We start from the raw sequence: 22,621 nt of genomic DNA on the forward strand, positions 1-22,621 counted from the left end.
GCTGCCACGGGCGAAGATACACCCCCCTGTTTCACACATCACACATCATACATACATACATACATACATACATACATACATACATACATACATACATACATACATACATACATACATACATACATACATACATACATACATACATACATACATACATACATACATACATACATGTATGTTGTTACAGGGTGGTTAACTTCGCCAGCGGCCCCCTTTCCCGGGGCAGTCCCTGCTCTCCCCTGCTAGAGGGGCACCCTAATCCGTCACCCCATCCGACTTTAGAATGTATTCGTTGGGTTCGGCAACTCACCACCAGCATCCAACCAAATCTAGCGGATCAACGGCGCATCAACTTAGTTCCTGGTCAGCTCGCAAGTTGATATTATCACGTCCTACACCGTCCATAAGATGGGGGGCCACCTCCCATTTCATCACTCCTCTAACACCCGAGGAGCCGGCAGGCGGATTTGAACCCGCATACATACATACCGCATACATACATACCGCACATTAATCATGCACACAATTGCATAAGGCGAGTGGAGGGCTGGGGCCGGAACGCAGGGAGCCGTACGGCTGCCGGTCCTGCGGCACGAAACAGCTGGGGTGTATCATATCACTCCACACGAACACAAAACGCTTCCCCCTCGCCCTCCTAATACCATCCCTCCTTTCCCCTTCCCCACCTATACCACCCCACCTAAGCACCGGTGCTTCGTCGCAAGGCCCTATCCCAGGGCCTTGCTGCAACCACAACAATCCCTGCAATGGCACATTCATCCTCAACTTGGTACCGATAGCCAAGTCGAGGATGAAAAAAACACGTGAATTCTAGAATGCTCAGCTCATAATGATGTTCGCGCGGAAGAAGGATTTGATTATGAACAGAGCATGCATGTTGAAGGCCATGAAATGGGAGCCAGCCCGTCTGGCGAGGATGTTGGGAACGTATGTGGGCTCACCGCAACTCCTAAGTTATTCCCTTTGGGCGCTCGTTTTTCCCTTCCCTTGCTCGTGCGGTATTTCCTTTTTTCGTGGCTTTTAGGCATTCAGGTCTTGACCTCGGGCCTTCGGCTCGTATGGGTAGTTTTACAGGTCCATACCTGTCACGCACCCCCAACCATATAACACACATACACACACACACACACTCTCTCTCTCACTGCAATCCCTCCCTTTGCGCCGTGTTAAAGGCCCCCACCCCTAAACACACCAAACACAACAAGAGCGAGCTATACCGCCCCACCCGACGTACACCTCGTGTGACCGGAGTTTACACAAGACACCTCACCACCCATATCTTGGGTCCCCTGCTCCGGCCCCGAACAACGTGGGGCTGGCGGGAGCTGCTGAAAGGCGGCAGGTCAGGAAAGAACCATAGGGCCCGGCGAGAACCCCAAAACCCCCGGGACAGGGGGCGGTGGGGAGAAGGCTCGAGGAGGGGGGGAATACTCTAGGATGATGGCATGTCAGCGAACGGATTACGTCATTGGAGTGGATTTAGGAAAAAATACAAAAAACAAGCCCTTGTGCGGTCGCTCTGCGTTGGCACGGTTTTCTCAGTTCCTGTCTCGACGCTGGTCCGTCTTCCACGTCGCGTGCAGTCCTCTGCTACGACCCCTAATGTCGGGTCGTACACAGCTTTGTACGGGGGCGTAAGTAACGCGCTAGAGTGGGGGGTCGATTGACAGGTTGACAGTTTTGGCCCAGCATGAAATCCTGGTAAAGTGGAAAGCACGCCTGCTTCCATCTTCCGTGGGGTGTATCCGAAAGATAAGAAATCAGACGCCTGCATGGTCTGTTGATTATTAACGCCACCACTCAGCGTGATCCCCTCTGACCGCTCGTTCAATTCCTTAATTATTTCTCATAAATTGTTGAGGACGTCACAGGGCAGTCGGGTCAATCATCAGCCGATCTAGCTGCGCATGATTAGGGGCCTGCAGGAAGGAGTAAGACCGGATCCTCGCGGTGGCCTGTCGGGGCGTATGATGTGAGCTGACGTGGATGTGAACGTGAAAAATGAATGAGAATGAGACTGTTGACAACGACAGCAGTGGTAGTGTGGTAGATAGTGGTTGCGGTGGTGGTTGCAGTGGTGGTGACACGGGCCAGTCCTTCTTCGGAAGTGCACCTGGAGGAGATGGACGGACCTGGTTTCGCTGACGTCCCGAACAGGCATCCCTTGACTTCCACTGCGCGTGCTCTGCCCTCAGCGCACGGGACAATCCAACTAACGTTTCAAATACTAATAACGTATATATGACAGACACGTACGCACATATTACACATATCAAGCACATGCATGCATGAATGCTGCATGCGTCGGCAAGGGAGTTGTGCGTTCTGGGGAACAGCAGCAAGGCCTAGGGAGTATTTCGTTGCCCGCGGCCGGCTGGCCAATTCATGCCGCGGGACATCGGCACCGAGCTGGAAGTCAACGACGCGCTCGCCAGGTCGAAAGTGACCCGTCCCTTTCACAGACAGTAGTGGCCCTGCGCAGCACACACCGGCGCCAGGTGTGCGCGCAGTACCTTACATGTCCTTCGGAAGGATAATATGCCTGGAAATCGCAATTGGAGCGTGCAGCTTGTCACAGAGAACGAAGTGTTTATGGTCCACGTAGCTGCAGCACCTGCCGCCTGCAACGGCGCCCGCTGCCCAATTAAGCCCATATAAGGACAGGACAACAACCTTTGCGGTAGTTCAATCAGCTTCTTGGGACACACGCACAGCGCACTTTTCGCACATGGTATGCCAAGGTTTGTTGGCCAACCAGGCAGGGTCAAGGGCTACTAAATAGAAATTAAGGAGGATTTCATTATCAAGACATGAATACCGCTTATTGTTTAAGTTTTTCCTGATCCTGCAGGTTGTAAAAGTTGTAACTGCTACCTGACGCCATTTTTTTGTTTAATTATGTCGGCAGAGTGGGGGCGTCCCGTCGGCTGCGTCAATACCAGAGCCTGTGTTAAATAATCAAACGATAAGAGCTATATACAGCAGGGCTGATAGTGAACCACTCTTTATCGCGTTAAGGTTGGATATGTGAGCGACGGATAGCTCCCGCCGCGTATATGAACGCATGTGAGCGTGTGTGTCTGCTTAACTTATTATCAGAATAATAATAAGAAAAATAATAACAAAATGATAATAACAACAACAACAAATGATTATTACAGTAATGAGCAGAGCGCATCCATGGCCTGCAGCTGTAACAAGAAGTTCTGCCTTTGGCGGTGCCCGTGCGACAAGTTTCCCATCCTGGATCTCATTTCACGTCGAGGTGCATAGGATTGTGACATAGGATTACGGCTGTGACGTTTGTCGCCGTCGGAGAGGGAGCAGGTAGGGGACGGTAGGGGCAGCAGGGCTGCCCTGTGGGCAATGGGATGGATTGTAAGTGGAGGGATGGATAGGTCAGTGGAGCAAGCAGCAGTTTCACCAGCAGAGGGATAATTGGTGACGTTACTGCTTGGGGGTTGGGAACCCGCAGCAGCAATGAAAAAATCGGCCGCCGTATTTGCGTGCTGAGAGGTAATAAAATAATCGTTAAACTAAATTCTTTTTCTCAACTATGCAGTTTGCTCGATTTCGGGCGACGAATTATAAAGTAATTCAAGATGTGAAGTTGTAACTAACATATTATTTGTGGCGGTTAAGAAGCGCGAACGACTGTTGTGAGCGAAGCTTCTCGATTAGTTTTGAGGATGGGATAATGGCGGGCGTCTTAGCGGTCCGAGGCCGGACCTGGGATAGGGTGCAACCGGTGGACGCCAAACCGGCCGCGCGGTGTACGTCCTGTGGAGCAACGTGGCCTGCATAGAAGCAAGGAGACTTCTTGAAGATTCGCCCGCTATTTAGGATATGTTTTGTTGTGTTAACGTTATTCTTTATGACATTAACAGCTAGAAGAATATGTGCATGGGTGCACTACTACCCTACGGTGTTCTCCCTATGCGCTAGAGAAAGCCGTTTGCTAGGACATTAATAGTTTGAATGCGATTACGAGTTCAATTATTTCAACGAAATTGATGTAACTAGCATCGGTAGTGTAGGATTTCTCTGAATTCTCCTGCCGATTGTGCCGCAGTACAGCTGGAGAGCGCCAACACAACCAGTTATATTTTACGATAAATAAAAGAAAAGATATTTTAGTATTTAATTCAAGACTGTCAGGTAAAGGTCCTGGCATCCTAAATCCGACCAAACTACCAATCAACGATTTTCCCCCATTCGCTCCTCAACATCCTGGCACGCATAATCATGAAAGAAATCATCCACAATTCCTCAAGCTTTTTATATCGGCTTTGACGCTACATGTGGCTTTCGCAAAGCTATTGACGCATGGCGCCTTACGGCGCCAAAATTATGCTGCATCCTGAATGCACTGCTATCTCATCGCCTTGTAGTTCGTTTACAAACACCATAATAGTATCAATAACTATTGCACTGATGATTCAATGGAAACGCCACTGCAATTGCCTGTCGGTGGTGGGCACGCCGTCCGTACCTTGAAACTTAACTGCACTTTTGGTTAATAAGTACGCCCTACATGCTACCTTGCCCACCACTCCTTAAGGATTAAGTTGATTTTCAGACATAAACTATCATGTGATCTAAATCACCCAGCGAAACAGCGCTGGCCCGCTGAGCTGCGCAACCTATCCGAAAACCTGCAAAGGTAAGGTGCGAGCACCCAACGGCCTAGATTGCAAGTAATGACCCGCGGCGGCGTTCTGAACACTTCTTCTGAACACTTGTCGCGATCTGAAAAGCTTTCTCCTGCGCATTACCTTGGAATTCACCCACACCGGGTATCGGGATTGCCGAGGACATGGACGAATGGGCCGCCGCCGTGAAGGGCCGCCCCACTGTGTTCCGACAACAGCGGCCGCACGAGGTTGAAAGGTCGAATGCCTAAGCTTTATTTTTCAATCTTTGCGTCGTAGACATCCCGCAGCCCTCCGAATGATGGACACCGACCAGGCGGGCACGCGCTGGTGGTTTGTTATATCACGACTTCAGAAAAGTACCGATCGGCAAACGTCAGTCAAATCCCCTGATACGCCCAGGACGTTACACAGTTCCAATCTCCGCAAAAGGGCGGGATTCCCCAGCGAAGTCCCCTCGATTCCCAACATGCGGGCTCCCATCCGGGTTGAAAAAGCCTTCCTAAGGGTCTACGAACATTCCTATTGTTTCCAAGGCTTCACCTTAAGGCTTGCGGCGCTGCAGAGCGGTTCGGAGCAGTGTAATGTACGCTTCGAATGTCTTGCGTTAGCTGCTGCTGTTAGTTCGACGATATGAGAAGATCCGTAGTTTGGGGCGTGGTGAGCAATATCGACCGGACTTGAGATGAAGATAAGATACGTGGATTCGAATTTGATGACGGGATCTTGAGACCCAACCCCGGATGAAGGATATTGTGGCGAGCGGCTGTGAGTGAAAGTGAGTGCAGTGCAGTGTATGTATGTGTGTATGTGTGTGTGCAAGTACGTATGTAGAGAGGGACGACTTTTGTACAGAGATATGCGTACAGGTACGTACATGTATACATGCATGCAGAAGCATGTGGTCTGTAACACGTCTGGATGCGTTTCCCGCTCCCGAGCAATGCAGCTAGCTGCGAGGAGAGTCTGCCAAGAGGCTTAATCAGGACACCCTGCGGGAAATATCCCCGCCATGCAGAGAGCAGCGTACTCTCTGTATATATCCACATGGAGAGAGATGGAGCTCCGCCTCCCACCCACCACACACTCGTGCCTTAATAGGGAGGGGTGGGGTATGTACAGGGTTTCTGGGTTTCCTGTCTTAGTAAACCCTCACCCCAACAGCCAGATCAGGCCGGGGATGGAGAGGAGTCTTGTTGCGTGTTTCAGGCTCAGTGAACAAACTCGCGTGATGGAGCCCTGATTCGTGAGAGCGTGCGTGTGCGACGCCTTCCCCATCCCTGGGGGGGAGAAGAGCGGAGGTAGCGGTCCTGCGGCTCTCGGCTGCTTAGGACGGGACAGAGGCCCCTCGCGCCCCTCCCCCGTCCGCGGGAGAGAGCTTAGGCGGTCTTTCCATTGGGGCTGGGCAGCATCCCTGGCCAGTGTCAGGCCCGGTCAGATACTGTAACGTTGACACCCACACACACCCACACACACACCCACACACCACACACACACACCGTCCATTGACCGGCAGTGAGCGACGGCTCTCCCTTTGTCCCCTCTCCCCGCGGCCAGATTGGGGCTGACCTCCTGAGCCAGTGCAGGGCAGGGCAGTGCCGGGATAGCTGCTAGTCACCAGACGGCCCGGTGTGATCCTTAGGGCACAGCTGTAGACGGCAGGTGCCGGAGAAGTCACAACTATCTTTAATTTTTGGTACCCCACCGCGTAAATTTGCAGTATCCATCTACGGTATTTTCTTTTCGTCAATCGTCTGTGCTTCGTCGTAACCCCCCTAGAGCTACGGTGCCCCGGCCTGCTATGTAAAAATGTTAACTGGCCCTTGGTAGGTAGCCTGCGTGCTGAAAGCTTTGGATGGATGGATCGTTTTGCCGTTATGCGAGGGGGGGGTTCGGGGGGAGGAGGGAAAGAGGGCGAAATCCTGCAGCCGTCGTCCAGGCCAGGCATCCCAAGGTGATGGGCGCACTAATGATGGGTACCTTTTTGTACCTGGGATTCTACTGCATTGCGCTGTGGCAGGTTATGGCAATGTCTGGAGCCCTGAGAACGGTGATTTCGGGCCTGCTCGCCGTTCTGTTGAAGATGCGTCGCGTGGCAGGACCTCCATGGCCGCCGTGTGGAAACAGCGCGCACAGCAGAGGGGCCCTATCGTGTGACGGCGTATGAAGCGGGCACACCCTGGGATGCTGTTCCCAGCTGATTACCGCAAATTTTGTGAAGGGGATGTTTTTATTGTAGAACCCATGTTGTGCGCGTCATGACCTTAAGCAACTGGTGCCAGCTGGTATCGATAAACTGACAATAGCCAGACATGCTGTGCCGAGATGTTGAATCTGTGTCAGTGAAATTTTCCTTGCCGTGGACAGTTGCTTAAATCTCGTTTGTCATGTCCCAGCCGCTTCCCCCCATTGAAACGGCTTGACCGGTAGTACGACAGCAATCCCAAGTCTGAGCTTCGGTCACAGGAAAGTGTTTGTCGAAACAGGTTACCAAGGGCAATGTTAGACTTCCTTTCCATTTACGACGCGAATTGTTGAGAACATTTTGGTCAAGGTATATGTCGTCTTTGGCTCATGGCGCGTACCATTATTATACTTGATTAGAGGACACTATCAGCAGCACGGCTGCAAATGAGTGGTGCCCAGGGAGCAGCCTCGCAGGGAGCCACGCCACCCACGGCGAGCGCCTCCCATGTCTTATTGGTAAAAGACGTGTTATTATTTTCTCGGCGTCTTGTAAAGGACAAAGCAGGAGATCATATCAGCGAGGTGAGCTCCGTGCTGAAAAGATTGGTTCACAGGTGGCCAGGTGCCGGCTTAACAGTGCACACGCAAACAGCCTGGTCTTAGCAACAATACACATTTTACAGATTTAGCACATCTCGCGTATATAGACGGTTCTTATTGTTGCAGGTTGCTTGAGATCCTTACGTCGCTTAAACACCGAAGTTGTAGGAATTGGGGTCATACCTCGAATAGTACACAGCAAAGTTTTCTGCGCGGGTTGTCGGATGGGGTAGGCCCGGCACCAGGGGCTGCCTCCGAAGACAGGGCGCCTGCAGCTCACGCACTTGGGCGTTTCCCATCTTCATCGACCTCGGACATCCATTCTTGACACACCACAGCGCCCTGCCCTGGATTCTCCGTTGTCGCTCCCAAGCAGAGCCAGCGCGCGGCCGAACCGGACTTGCCACATGGGTATGCGTATACCTGCATGCCTTTTGGGGCTCCCAACACATCGCATCGCATCACATGATGCGTGCGCGCATTTCCCCGCGCTGTCTCTTTCACCTTGAACCCATCCGCATGCCCCTCGGGTCCCCGACCATGCCGCCAGCTCCCCACTGCTCCCTCTCACCTTACACCCTTACTAAACGGTGGTCGTCATCCGCCATTCCCTTTTTTCCCCCGCCGCGCTCCACCGCGACGCCCGTGACACAGCAAACACACGCGCCTCTCATCTCCTCCCACTCCTCTCCCGTGCCGAGACCCCCTCCCCTCCCCTCTGCGCTCAACCCTGTGCTGCCCTTGCCTCATACAGGTCCGCTTCAGCAGCCCCGTGACCCTAACACGGATTGTCATGGCCAGCCCGGCGCCGGCCGCGGATTCCCGGCAGCATCAGCAACACGTGGCACCGTTGCTGCGCGCTTTTGCACGTGACTTGCAGCACCCCGGCACGGCCCGCTACGCGCCGCTCTGTCCCAACAACTTATCAGTGGGACCCGGGGGACAGAGCAGCAGCTTTGCGACCGAGGTAAGCCCAGTCGGGTGGGGCAGCGGTGGAGCAGTGTGCCGTTCGCAGCTGTGGGCAGGGGCGTCAGGCCGCGGAATACGGCCCTTTCCCGGCGGTGCAGAGGTCCGGTACGCAGTAAGGGGCTTCCGGACGGAGCAGTATATCCCAATACAGTTCAGCCCCCATAACCTCTCCCTGCGTTTGTTGCCGTTTGGATGCCTTTTGCATGCCCATGATTAACGGGACACTCTCCCACACGCGTCCACCACTACCCCCAGCCGGTGGTCACGGATCATGTTATCCTACGCGGCCGTTACACGGCGGTTGAAGTACAGCTGTACGGCCGGGCGGAGTACGACCCGGGGGCGGTGGTAGTAGCGGCCGTCAGCGGCGCCGCCGCCTCGGGGCACCCCATGGCGGATGAGGACATCGAGCTGCTGCGGCAGCAGCAGCAGCGCCTACAGCAGCCGGCACCTGGCAGCGCCGCCGCCGCTGCCTCACGGAGTGGCGGCGGCGGGCCGGGCGCTGCAAAGCGGCAGCGGCTGTCGCAAGCTCCCATGTCGGTGCCACTCCGACCTCCGAGCAAAGCACGGGGGGAGGGGGCCCCCGAGGGGGAGTCGGGGTCTCATGCTGGCGATGGCGGCGGCGGTGCGCTGCCGCCGGCGGCGGAACCGGACGCGAAGCGGCTGGTATTGGATGGAATCCCACTCCTACCAGCGCCGCAACTGATTCCTCCAGGTAAGTGCAGTTATGCGCAGCCCCCCCCCCAGCTCTGCGTATTATCTATCTACTGTTTTATTATCTACCCCCGAAGCTCATACCAAGTCTGGGTACTCTACGGCCGCGCTTTCCCTTGCGCTCCGCATAAGCTGCCTTCCTAGACCCCCCTCCCCCCTCGCTGGTATCTTCTTCCATCGTCAATGGTTCGTCTTAACCCCCTCCCCCTCAATACCGGCGTAAATCTGCGCCTAGGCTCCTCCCTGCTACCGCTGGACCACGTGCCGCCGCCCCTGCTGGGGGCGCTGCGTGCCGCCGCGGAGTACTACGGGGAGGTGGGGCGCAGCCACGGCCGCATCGCCATGAACCCCCCAGCGGGCCGCCTGGCGCCGGTCATGGCTGCGGCAAAACACGTCTGTCGCGCACTTGCAGGTTAGTGAAGCGTAGTGGAGTGGGGTGTAGCGAAGTAGCTTAATCGTGGAGTGGGGTGGAGGCTCTAATGGGGGGAATACGACGAAGCACAGACAATGAAGGAGGGAGAAAAAACCATCGATGTTTACTCCGAGAAAAGACCATTACGACAGGAGAAATGGGAGGTGGGTCTCATGCGGGATGGAGATCCATATCAATTGAGATATTGGGGGCCTAAGAGGGGGGAGGGAGAGAAGAGAAGCGAACGAGCGAGCGTAGAAGGCAGGGGCTGAGGCTAGATGCAGCGGATGGAGGTGGGGTGCTAGGGGGCCTGGAGCTAGGGAGTGGTGGTGGTGGTGGTAAGACCGGAGCTTTGACGCGGCAGCCGGGCCCTTATCGAACATAGGTCACCGGGAAATGGTCGTGAGAGGCTCACGCAGGAGGACACGTGAAGAGTTGGGACCCGTATGAGAGCTGGAGCGTGGGGGTGGGGCGTGAGAGGGGGCTAGGGGTGAAGTAGTCACAGTGGGGGAAGTAGTCACCTCTCCATTCACTTCCATCCACTTCTCCGTCCACTTGCGCATCCTGACCCTGCCCACCAAACCCAAACCCCCTGATGGCAGTTGCTATTTTCATTCGACACCTGCGGTTGAATGGGCGTAGCATTTTGTGCGTGTAGTGATGACCGCCCAACAGCCAACCACCCACCCCGTTGCCCCCCGTCGCCCTCGCCCCCTAACCCTGCAGGTCAGACCTCCGATCTGGAGATGACTCTGGCCACTCCGTGTCCCCGTGAGGTGGCCCCCCTGGCTGCGGGGGAGCTGGAGTCGCTGTGCGATCTGGCCTGCGAGTGGTGCCTGCTGCTGGCGTCCGGCAGGTGGGCGGGGTGGGGAGGGGAAGGGAAGGGAAGGGAAGGGAGGGGGGAGAAACACATGGGGACGGGGGGAAAAGGCTGCGTGGAAAGGAGGAAGAGCCCCCGGCCGATGTATGGAAAATGAATGGGCGGGGTGGCGAGGGGGGTTGGATGGCCATGGCGGACTGACATGAGAGGAGGGAAGGGGGCCCGGGGGGGGGAGAAGGGGAGGATACGGATGCAGATGCGAACTGCTACGGTGTTGTTGAGGAGGGAGGGAGGGTGGGAGGGCGGTCGAGGCCCCCGGGACACGGTGCCCCCCGCCCACCAACTATTGCTTATTGTTCCCTTCCCGAGCCCTTCCTCCCCATGCCCGATTTCATGGCATACGATTCTCTTCCCCCTTCCTCCCCCCCCCATATTTTCGGTTCCAGGGCAAGCAAGCTCGAAGAGCTGAACGTGGGGCTGGCGGGTGTGGCCTCCGCGGTGCTGTTGGCGATATGCACCCCCTCGGCCCCGCTGCTGATGGCCATGGGGACCGCCGGACAGGTGGGATGGCGGAAAACGAAGCTGCAGATGATGGGGGGTGGGAGTTCGGGGCATGGTTGTAGGGATAGGGGGGCATGAAAAGCGAGCTGGGTGGGAAGACGAAGCAAAAAGGATCGAAGTGTCGACTACCCGACGACCAAAACAGACTAGCTGCTGGAGTCTGGAAGTGAGGTGGGGGGAGGAGACGGATGGCTGCCGCGGACACGCGTTCGGGAGCGGGGTTAGAACCGCAGCCGATAGAGCGCCCCGGCTGCGGCCGCGGCGATGCAACCTAGCCCAGCCGTGAAGCCGCCACAGTCGGGCCGTATCGGAGCTGAAAGAGGCCGTCGGCGGGATTGGAATTTGGAAGGGGGGCGGAGGGGGGTTCTTGAGGGACGCGAGCGGCGGTTACGGCGTTGATTTGGAAGACCCATCTGCGAGCACCTCCGTGTACCGCGTCTGTCTCCTCCTCACCCACCCGCTACCTGACCTCGTTGGGCGCTATCACTTTGCGAATCGCTGCAACTACTCCTTCCCATCCTGCTTTACATACATACATGCATATGTACATACATACATACTCACATACACACTCTCGGCTGCTGGACGTCATGCTCATGCCACGTCCACCTGACACCCGGTCTAGTCCGCAGCTCTATACCGCCGCCGTTGTGTCTGCGTTGCATGGGCAAAATGCCATTCACCCTTCACCCTTGGATGCCTGTATGTGTATGTGTATGTGTTCGTATATGCGTATGTGCACTTGTATGGGTGGGTGGGGCCCTGGGGGTGCTGCTGGCGTGTGGCCGTCACCGCAGGTCGTCCGGGCGCTGTGTCTGTCCAACCCTCCGGCCGATCTGGTGCGTCTGGCCGTGGCGTGTTGCGATGCACTCACACTCACCTGCCCGGCGCCGGCGGCGGAGGTGCTGCTGGCGAGGTACCGCCCTATGCCGCCGCAGCCGGCGCGGGGCGGGGAGGCAGCTGCAGCGGCATTGGCCGCGACAACGGGGACGGCGACGGGGACGGCGGTGGGGGCGGCGCGGGGTGGCGTCGAGGTCAAATCGGGAGCGGAGGGGAAGGTGGGTGGGTGGCGGAGTGCGTGTGTGAGTGAGTGAGGGTTGGAATGTAGGAGGCCCCCGCTGGATGAGGAGAAGGACCCAACACGCAATCCGCGGCTCAGGTGCTGGCGTGCGTGTCCGGTGTGAGAGTGTCTGTGTGTGCGAGTGAGTGAGTGAGTGAGTGAGAGTGCGTCTCGAAGGGGAGGTGTAACTGCACGCACGTCCAGGCAGGGGTTCTAGACTTTGCAATACTGCGCACAGCGCACAATGAAGGTGGTGGGATTCGGTGCACCCGCTTGCGTTCCTAGACCGGGTGGTCTGGTCCTGTTTGCCCTTGCGCCCATAGGGTCGTTTTACGGCGTGTTGGTGATGTAAAGCCCGCGTGTATTTCCCCCCGGGGCCCCCCCTCCCGGGGCGATGTTAGGTCAAGCGCGAGGCGGATGGCTCCGCGCCTGGGCAGCAGCCGGCAGACGAGACGAGCTCGATGGACCACCAGGCTGCCGTACAACAGGTGGGCTTGCCGGTGTGCAACCTGGAGAGCCTCCGTGTGTGTGTATGTATGTATGTATGTATGTATGTATGTATGTATGTCCCAAGCACTGGGATGTTGTTCGTCATCTTGCGGGTGAGGGTGCGGGCTGGTGGCTGGCAGATATCAGGCTATCAGGGCTGTCGTGCCGCTACCCTCATCGGCCACAGGGGGTGAACGGTGTCAAGGCGGAGGCTGCTAACGGAGACGGAGGCGCAGTGTACGGCGATGGGCAGGTGCGCGGCGGCGGCGAAGAAGACGATGATATCGATAATGATGAAAGCGGTGGAACGACGGCACGCAGGCGATCCAGCGCCTCTGGCGGTCGCGGCAGCGGCGACGGCGGAGGCGGTGGCGGCGGCGGGGGTAGCGAAGACTTGGCGACCGGTGACGGCGGCAATGCGGCGGGGGAAGGCGACGGCGGCAAGGACGGCGATGGGGGCCAGTTGAACCAGGCCGGTTCTGGCGCGCTGGCTCAGTCCGGCAGCGGCGCGGCTGCGGCTGCGGCTGCGGCTGGTGGTGGTGGTGGTGCTGCTGGTGCGATTGACGGCGAGGACGCCCTCATGGAAGGTGGGGGCCCTGCGTGGAGTGGACAACACCCGGGGTGGGAGAGTGCACATGACGGCCTGGTCTAGGGCAGGGGCGGGCGGATGGGTTATAGCGTATAGGAGTTGCGAAGAAACAACAACAACCCGCCCACTGGGGAGTGTGTGTGGGGGGGGGAGGGGGGAAAATAGGTAGGAGATGGGTTCGTATAATGCCATGTACAGTACATTGCCCGCTTGCAGTTGCCAGTTGCATGGATTTATCCCATACCCCCATATGAAGGAAGAGATGGGCTTTTAGGGAGGATTTTAGGTCAGCTGACCGGCTGTAGCTTTTCCATGCCGTCCGCTGCCCTGTATGTATGTATGTATGTATGTATGTTGTTACAGGGTGGTTAAGCTTCACCAGCGGCCCCCTTTCCCGAGGGAGTATGTATGTATGTATGTATGTATGTATGTATGTATGTATGTCCGTCGTGACAGAAGGTTGAACATGGCTCCGTTACCGCATGCAGATGAGCTTTACGCTGGGTATTATGACCATTTCGATGACGAGTATTACGCCGGCGGGGAGGAGGAGTATGCGGTTGATGAGGCCGCTGCAGCGGAAGGGGACGACGACGACGACGGCGGGGGTCAGATGGACGCGGCCGGCGACGGTGACGTTGAAATGCAGGACCAGGCGACAGGGGCGGAGGATGCGCAAAAGCACGGCCGCGGCGAAGAAGATGTTCAGCGGCGGCGTAGAAGCGGCGACGGCGACGTCAGTAGCAGCAGCGGCGGCAGCGAGTCGGATAGCGACAAAGATGATAAGTCGGATCAGGCGCAAGAGGATGATGATGACGACGACGGCGGCGGCGGCGGCGCGCCGCCGCAGCCTACGGCGACAGCGGCAGTGGCGCGGGATGCCAGCGCACGGGACGAAGATCCAGGGGGGCCAGGGACCGCAGTGCAAGCGACGGCAAAAGCAGCGGCGGCAGCAGGAACGACAGCAGGTCAGGCCGGCGGCGCCGCTGCCGCTGCCGCCGGGCGCCTACTAGGCGAAAAGCTGTCAACGGGACGCGGTACGGCGCCAGCGCCGTCGGAGGCCGATAAGGATCACCGCCCTGGTTCAGGGGCAGCCAAGGACGGGGGTAGCGGCAGCGGCCGTGGTTCATCAGGGCGGGGGAAAGGAAGTGATCGCGACCGGGATCGCGACCGGGATCGGGGCCGGGACCGAGGCTCTAGTCATGACCGACGGGAGCGTGGCAGCGGGGGCAGCGAACGCCGCCGCCGCCGGCGCGGGCGGTCAAAATCTAGATCCAGCTCACGGCCCAGATCGCGATCCAGAACCAGATCGCGATCCGGTACTCGGTCCAAAGCCTCGCGCGGGGGACGGTCCCGATCGCGGACGAGGACCAAGACGGAGACAAAGGGGACCAACGGTTCGGCGGCGGCGGCGCCGCCGCCGCCACCACCGCCGCGTCTGGAGCTCCCGCCGGTGTCCGCCGCGACGCCACTCCTGACCGTCATGTTGAGGCGGCCTCGCGCGCCTGCCGTAGCCGCCGCCGTGGCGCGTGTCATGCGCAGGCTGACGGTAGCGGACCTGGTTGGCAAATGTACGATGGCCTGCCATACGGTGGCGACGACGGCGCCAGCCGTCGGGAACGGCCCCGGCAGCGGCGCCGCCGCCGCAGCGGCGGCGGTCATGGAGGCCATGCTACCGCTACGGCAGCTGGCGGCGATGCTGCCTGACCTGGCAGAAGCAGCGGCCGCAGGCACCGGCGGTGCGGTGACTGGCGCCGCTGGCCTCAGGATACCCCTCCTCGGTTCAGCGCTTGCTGTGCTGGTCGTCCAGGGTGCCGGTAGCGGTGACGGCCGGCCGGCGGTTCCGGAGCCGCCGACGCTGGACCCTCCTGTACTGCAGATCCTTGCAGCGCGTCCGCTCTTCCTATCGCTCGCGGGCGCGTTGGACGCCATGCATGTCCATGCGGGAGTGCTGCGTAAGGCAATGGAGGCCGCTGCCGCCGCTGCGGCGGCGGCGGCGCCTGGCGGCGCGGAGGCGTCGGCGGCTGCTGCCTCCCAGCAGGCCGCGCTGTACGCACAGTCGCACCTGCAAGCGGTGCACCAGGCGCTTTTGGTGGGATTGCGAATGCTGCTGACGCCGTTGCTATCCACTCCCACAGGCCTGGCGTTGGTGACGGCGCCGGCAGCACGCGCCGGCGTTGCCGCGCTTATCACGGCGTTGGATCCAACGGCAGCGGATGCCGCCGCAGTTGCAACCGGCGTCGGCGCGCCTGCCGCAAGGCGAACCGTGACCACGGCAGCGGCGGCCGCTGCTGCCGCAGCCGGCGGCGGCAACGGCGCCGGCCCAGCGGCGGAGCTCGCGGCAATGCTGTGTGACGCGCTGGCGGCGGATGCCGCTGTCAGGAGCCTCGCCGGTGCATGTGCGAACGGCGTGAAGGTCATGGCAGTGCCTGATCAGGCAGCTATCTACGGACCCATGGGTCCCTCGATCCTCACGCTGCTGTACATGTGCGCTGACTCGGAGCCCGGCCGTCAGGCGGCGGTGCTCGCGCTGTCGTCGTCTCGACCAGCGCTGGCTACGTTGCTGCGTGCCGTACGTGCGCGCCCGCGGGCGGCCAAGGCGCTCGCGGCGGCGGCGGCGGGAACGGGAGTCCACGCCGGGGCCGATATTCATGGCGGCGGTCGCGGGGGGCTTCTGTACGACGAGGATGACGAGCACGACACGGTGTGTGTGCGTGTGTGTATATGTGTCTTTCGTACATGTATATGCGGTATTCCTTGGGTTATACCGCGATATGGCTATTTCCGCGTCGTACGGACGCTTTCTTGGCTTATTCCGTGCTTGTTGCTGAGTGGCCAGGATTGAATGCTCCGGCGAGCTTCATGTTTGGGCTTCTCCTGCCATGAAGACCTGATGCTCCTGTGTTGTTGCGGCTCGAAGAACTTCAACAACGTTGTTTAATGAACATAGACAGGCAGACAGACAGACAGACAGGACGTCAGCCATGTAATCACAGGGCGTCTAACTGCAATGCAGCAACAGGTGGCTAACCGTCCGCTAACGGCACTCCCACCCCCCCCCCGCGTCCCCTTCCGCTGCGGTCTCCTTCCCCCCCCCTCCACAACCCCCCCACACACACGGCCCACAGTCCTTCCAGGCGGAGAGCCTGTACGGCAGTGCGCTGCTGCTCTGGGTCGTCCGCGACACTCGCCTTCAAGCTCTGGCGGGCTGGCTTCCTATCGCTGGTGAGGACCGGGTTCACGGCATGACATGACTTGACTTGACATGGTTTGACATGGTTTGATCTGCTGGTGGGGGCGCTACGGTGCGATGTAAGGTATTGTAATGTTACAGAGTGGGAGGCTTCTGGGCCGCTGTGATGCTGTGTGTGATGTGATGCTGAGGAGGCCGAAGAGGGGGTCAATGCCCTTGCGCTGCGCGGCCACAGTCTTGGAACTGCGGAATGCGGTGCTGCTGACGGTGGAGTGGTAACGAAGCTGCTCAGCAATATGTAGAACCTTTTAAAAACGGTCGGTTGTTATCTCTTAACGAGGGGTAATAATTACCCCGCCCGGGGTGTCCTGGGACATTCCCCAAAGCCCCCAAACCCTCCCTCTTGCCGTCATGCTCAGCTACGTTTTTCATCTCCCCCCCACCCTTGCCCTGGCAGCAGCTTCGCTCGTTTGTGGTTCGTCTTTCCCCCCCACCCGGCCTCGGCCACCTCACCCTCTCCCCCACCCCCCACCCCTCAACATTGCTTTGGACTACAGCAGCAGTTTGCACCCTTGCTCACATCGGCGGCGGCTCACGACGTATGTTTTCCCCCTCTCTTTGCTGACCCGGTATATTCTCCTCCACTCGCCCGCAACCGCAACCGCAACCGCACACGCACCGTATCTTTTCCACCCAGTACCCAAACACCTGGCCCCCCTCCCCACCCCCGTGTTCCCCTCACATCCATCCTCACCCGAGCCCCAACCCCCAACAGTTGGTGCTTTGGAGATCAGCTGTCCTTGTGTTTTTTACTTTGACCTCAATAACTTTACTTTCCCGCCTCACCCGCCTGTTGCCCTGTTCCAAACCCGGACTGGACTCCAGGCGCGATCGCCGATGCGGCCCGTGCTGAGAGCGAGCTGCTGGGGACGTCCGCCAATGCGGAGTTGCTCAACTCCATCGGCTGCGGAGCGGAAATGGCTAGGAGGACTGCCAGGGAGCTGCAGGTGGGCAGGGGGCTAGGAGGAGGTAGGGGGGTTAGAGAGGGTAGGGCTAGGAGGAGGTAGGGGTTAAAGCATGCGTGCATGAGTGAAGATGTCTGTTAGGTTTGTCGAACAGCAGCATGCGTGCCCCCTCTCTCCCATGCAAGCTCTTATTTTAGTCTTGACGGCTAGGTAGGTAGTTTTCCACTGTCGTCATGACTCGACATCATCTCGAAGACTGCTTCTTCACAACCGCCGACTGGTCAGTCAGACTGCTCCCTGTACACCTGCCGCAGCAATATTTCCTTGGCAGCAGCTTCACTCGCTCGTGTTGCGTCTTTTTCCCCCACTCTCCCTCACCCATACATCTTTGTTTCTGGGTATGACAGCACCACTGCACACACACACACATACATACGCACGTACACAGCGAAACACGCGTGTCTTTGCGTGTATTTCCCAGTTTCTCACGCTCCTCCGCTGACTCCCCGGCCTTGCTCAGGGTCGCGCCGAGGCGGGTGTGGCGCTCATGACGGGGGGTGTGACGGCGCTGCTGCGGCTGCTGGAGGACGTGCTGCCGCGACTTGAAGCGAGCGGGGCCGTCGACGCCGCGGTGAGGCATGGGAAGAGGAGGCAGGGAGGGAGGGTAATTTGATCGACAAACTGAGTGATACTTTGGAATCGTTGTTTCAAGGAAATGCCGTGTGTTGCCGTGTGTTTGGATATCTTTAGCTGATTGGTTACCCAGTTGTTGCCGCTCTTCCTGGTCACGCGGCGGTGCCCGGTGGCACTGTGCTGCTTCTTCACCACTGCAGCAGACGCAGCAGCAGACGCAACAGCAGACGCAGCAGACGCGAGCCGCGAGCCGGGTGCCACGTAGCGTTGACGTCCGCGCCGCCACAGCGCTGGTGCGCGCCGGTGGAGAGCAGCGGGCCGCTACCGCTACAGCCGCGCTGGAGCTGCTGTCCGTGCTCATGCGTGGCGGCGCCGCCGCAGGTGGGAGGGCGGCGGCGCAGCTGTATGTGCAGGGGGCGCTGGGGGTTATGGAGCGTGGTGTACGTACCGGTACGGTAGCTGTACGGGCAACGGCGTACGACGCCGCCTGGGCACATGCCGCCGGCGATGCGCTGGACGCAGCGGAGCGAGCTCGCAATAGGAGAGCAGCGACATCCTTACTGGCGGCGGCGCTGCAAGCAACGTCGGCGCTGCTGCTGGCGCTACGGCCCCTGGCGGCAGCGCGCCCAGCAGCGGCGTCGCCTGACGGCGACGCCGCCGCCGACGCCAGCAGCGGCCTTCGCCTCCGCAGCCGCGGCGTCATCGATGCGCTGCTGGCGGCACACGCCACGACGGTGCTGTCGTATGATAGCCTGGCGGCGGCGCTGGCTGGTGGCGCCGCTGCCGGCACGTCCGGCGTGCCCGGCGCCCCGTCAGGGTCGTACGAGCTGCTGCCAGCGCGGCTGGCGGCGGCAGCAGCGCTGGGCGCCTGGATCGACGCGGGATGGGAGCCGTCGGTGCTACCGACAGCCTTTGGCCTGGCGCACAGCTACCGGAAGGACGCCGCCATTGATAAGGCCCATCTGGGTCTGGGGTACATCCTCGGCGCCGCTGGCGGCGGCGGCTCCGACGGGGGCAACGGCACCGACGGGTCCGCTGCCGCGGCGGCGGCGGAGCGGGAGCCCGCCAACACTTCTTTATCTCCGGAGCAGGGCTATTGCCTAATTAGCCTACTGGGCGACTTATTCCCGCGGGAGTGGCCGCCGCCGCCGACGCCCGGGCAGCAGCAGAGCGCCGCGCTGCCGCCACCGACCAATATGGCCAAGAGGTCGCTGCTAGCGAGGTGGGATGTGCGGGTGGCCGCCAAGTCGTTCGTTCATTCTTTCTTAGCCGGTTTTCATGACGGGATTTCCTTGGTAACGCATTATTGTATGTGTGTGTATGTCTGGGGGGGGGAAAGGGGCCGCTGTGGCGGCAGTGCAGTCAGAGGTTTGAGTGCCCGGCAAGTGGCACCATGTGCGCGGGGAAGTGAAGCGCCGTGGAGGCGTACGTTGCATCTGTGTACTATCTTGCCCTACACACCCCGCATTGCAGGCCCAGGCTTGTTATTTCCGTGGCGCGCGTGTGTGTATACATATACACACACCGTGGCGCGCGTGTGTGTATTGTTCCATATCTTGCCGGGGCTGACGACGCTGGCCAGGGGCTACTGCTCCTCAGCCCCAACGAACAAGACCGCCGATTTAGCACTACTCTCTCCCCCCCCAGGGGAAGGGGGAGGGGCGTGAGGGGCCGCTGTCCCCTCTCCTGCTCGGCACACAGAGCCTGAACCACCGGATATTTTGTAGGGGTATTTACACACAGGGGTATTAGGTCTACGGAGGAAAGAAAAGAAAAAGCTATCAGCCTCAAAGCTGTGCCAGGAGACCGCCAGACAGCAGCCAGTGGGGTGTGTGTATATGTGCGCGCGTGTGTGTGTATGTGTGTATATATGTGTGTGTGTTTACGGCTAGCTGCTGTACCGGGTGCACCGGGCACGTGTGGGTTTTCATCTCCTTGCCTTTACTAAGCCTCGAGACCTGCCAGGCAGGCTATCGGGCTATCAGGCAGGCACAGTGCTGCATCCGGGTCCTCAATTGACTGGGCCCCCAACCAACAGCCACTCGCACCACCTGAAACGCCGCGCAGCGCACTGGAGACTGTTTCGGGCCAGTTTCTGCGACTGCTGTCTTTTGGATACAACTCCGAGTCGCGGCTGGTTCGCTGCGCCACCGTGCGAATGGTCGTTAAGGCGGCGGGGCTGGGCGGCGGCATGCCCACCTTCCTGGCGGCGCCGCTGGTGGAGGCCCTGGCGGCGCTGGTGCGCGGCGGCGGCGGTGGCGGCGGCGCCGCAGCTGGTGTTCCGACGCCGCCGGCGCTTACGGATGCTCGGCGGCTGTTGGAGGTCCTGGCGCCGCTAGCGTACAAGGCGACCATCAAGGTAACCCCATGGTGCCGTACGACTCGCGGTTGTACGGCATGCACGGCAGAAGGTTTTCCTTTTGAACCCCCCTCCTCCCGTCCCCTCCACGCCGCCTCCATATTCTGGTTTCCTTTTTGCCCTTTTCCTGCTACGAGGGCCCCCTGGGGCCCCCCGCCCACGTGGCAGTGGCAGTGGCAGTGCTCTATCCGGACTGGGATTGGCTTACCATCGACACTTTGCATGCACACATCCTCACACACGCACACATCCTCACACACGCACGCACCCTCACACAGAGATGTATATAGATATGTTTCTGTTATACATTGCTCCGGGCCTGACGTTGGCCAGAGAGCGGTACCTAACCGTCCCGTAACCTACCTGTAAATACATCTCTATATATACGTATGTATGTATGTATGTATGTATGTATGTATGTATGTATGTATGTATGTATGTATGTATGTATGTATGTATGTATGTATGTATGTATGTATGTATGTATGTATGTACACACCTCGTATGTGTATGTCCTGCGTGGCGCATCGCCCGGTGGTGTCAGGCCGCCCTGCTGGACGCCCGGGCCGTGAGCTGCCTGTCTCGGTTCATCCACAAGCTCGTATCATCCTCAATCGGAGGCGGTGCGGCAGCCGCCGCGGCGGAGGCCGCCGAGGTGCCCGTCGTCACCGGCCAGGCGCTGGAGGCCCTGCGCCTGCTGGCGGACCCCGATCTGTCCCTGTCGCCGGCGGCTCCGAGGGAAACGCGACAACGGGAGGACGTGCCGTCGGTGGTGGAGGCGACGGCTATGGTGACGGCGCTGCTGAGCTGTCTGCCGTACCTTGGCGTCAACGCCAGCCTGGCGGCGGCGCTGCTGGCGGGGCCGTCGTTCGGGCTGTCGACCTACCCCGCGGGCCGTGCGGCGTTGCGTCAGGGCGCCGTGAAGTGGCACAGCGCCCAGGTAGTGCCGGGGTGAAGGGGTGGGGGGGGGAGGTGCGTGGGGGGGAGTTGGGGGTCCTAGCTTGTACACCGGCTCGCACCGCTCGCTACAGGGGGCGGGGGTGGGATGCGTCAGTGCCTCAGTGGGATGTGGGGCACTTGGGTGAGGCGTAACGGCAATCCCTCCATCGGACCAAATATCAACAGCCCCGTTCCCCCCGGGGGGTTGGGAGGGGGGGGCGCAGCCCAGGGCGGTGAAGTGGTCTGCGCCGCCGCGAGAAGGAAGTAGCTGGAATGGCTGAGGATGATGCACCGGTAGTGGTGGTAACTTTACTGAGCGAGTACCGGCTTTGCGGTGTGTGTGTCTGTATGTACGTGTCTGTATGTGTGTGTCTGTATGTGTGTGTGTGTCTCTCCTGTATACATGTGTATATACTACCAGATATGTATTACACGTGTAATTTCCTATGGATGGTACACTTACGCGTTGTGTATATGTATGTACGTATGTGTATATGTGTACAGGCTGGTATCGGTGCCAGTGGCGGGAGCGACCTGGCGCGACTGGTGGAGGCGCTCCGCTGGGCGGCAGGAAGGCTGCGTTCCTCCGCGGACGGCGCAAGGTCCTCCGCGGCGGCTGGCGGCGCGGCGGCGCAGGAGGGCGCGGTGGTGGCAGCGGCGTGCAGTGAGGTACGGCACAGACAGCGCGGCGGGCGTGGCCGTTTCAACTGGTAGACTGGAGGGGGCCGTGGTGGGGCAGGGAGCAGGGTGCGTGCAGGTTAGGCTGGCGCCGGCGGCGGTGTGACTGTGGTGAAGGCCATGCTTGTATATGGGCCTTGCGTGTGATGTGGGTTTTACCGGTTCCTGTGGTGGTGGTGGTGAGGGTGAGGGTGAGGGTGGTGGTAGGAGGCCCCCTGCTTATGCTGTCGGCAGGCAGCTGCGACATTTGGTGTTGCGTCCTGTGAGGTGTGCGACAAAGACACGTACGGCAGCGGCGAGGGTGGGAGGAAGGGGGACTTGTTTGTAACAGGCGGCCCCGGATCGACTCGGCCTTCCGTACGATGTTGTATGACTTAAGAGACCTTTTTTACCCGGTGGGTACTTTTGGAAGAGGCCCATGCCCTTACTGGCATTGTGAATTGCCTTTTTGTCTCATGTTGTAGTCTTTGTTACTGCTAGGGTCTGTGCTCCTTCATCTTCAGGTTGCCAAGAAATTGGAGGAGGTGGCGAGCTCCACAACGGAGGCGGACATTGATACAGACTTCCCGCCGCCGCCGCCGGCGCCGCAGCGTTTCGTGGCGGCTGTCACCGCCGCGACGGAGGCGGCAGCGGCAGCGGCGGCCGCCGCCGTCGGTGCCGCGACGGGCTCAGCGGCCGCGGCGGCCGCCGCGACGGCTGCCGTTGCAGCTGCTGACGCGGCCGAGAACGAGCTTGGCGAGTTGGGCGGCGGCGGTGTCGCGTGGCCTTGGCCGGCTGTGG

The 22,621-nt window shown here is 59.5% G+C and overlaps 1 protein-coding gene across 1 annotated transcript in view; it reads left to right on the forward strand.

Annotated features, from left to right (window-relative positions):
• Positions 1-7,304: 7,304 nt before the first annotated feature.
• VOLCADRAFT_98466 (uncharacterized protein) overlaps positions 7,305-22,621 on the forward strand; it is a gene marked incomplete at both ends in the record, with an annotated part of 17,551 nt that continues 2,234 nt past the window's right edge. The window contains 19 exons of the mRNA XM_002957302.1: positions 7,305-7,442; positions 8,215-8,427; positions 8,685-9,144; positions 9,379-9,555; positions 10,282-10,411; positions 10,822-10,936; positions 11,734-11,994; positions 12,398-12,484; positions 12,673-13,072; positions 13,563-15,778; positions 16,203-16,299; positions 17,153-17,274; positions 17,753-17,863; positions 18,066-18,246; positions 18,388-19,087; positions 19,933-20,224; positions 20,823-21,164; positions 21,668-21,832; positions 22,345-22,617. Coding sequence (XP_002957348.1) covers positions 7,305-7,442; positions 8,215-8,427; positions 8,685-9,144; positions 9,379-9,555; positions 10,282-10,411; positions 10,822-10,936; positions 11,734-11,994; positions 12,398-12,484; positions 12,673-13,072; positions 13,563-15,778; positions 16,203-16,299; positions 17,153-17,274; positions 17,753-17,863; positions 18,066-18,246; positions 18,388-19,087; positions 19,933-20,224; positions 20,823-21,164; positions 21,668-21,832; positions 22,345-22,617 — 6,480 coding nt within the window. The remainder of the gene's footprint in view (positions 7,443-8,214; positions 8,428-8,684; positions 9,145-9,378; positions 9,556-10,281; positions 10,412-10,821; positions 10,937-11,733; positions 11,995-12,397; positions 12,485-12,672; positions 13,073-13,562; positions 15,779-16,202; positions 16,300-17,152; positions 17,275-17,752; positions 17,864-18,065; positions 18,247-18,387; positions 19,088-19,932; positions 20,225-20,822; positions 21,165-21,667; positions 21,833-22,344; positions 22,618-22,621) is intronic.

The sequence above is a fragment of the Volvox carteri genome, assembly GCF_000143455.1.
Source record: "Volvox carteri f. nagariensis unplaced genomic scaffold VOLCAscaffold_72, whole genome shotgun sequence".
Classification (NCBI taxonomy): domain Eukaryota; kingdom Viridiplantae; phylum Chlorophyta; class Chlorophyceae; order Chlamydomonadales; family Volvocaceae; genus Volvox; species Volvox carteri.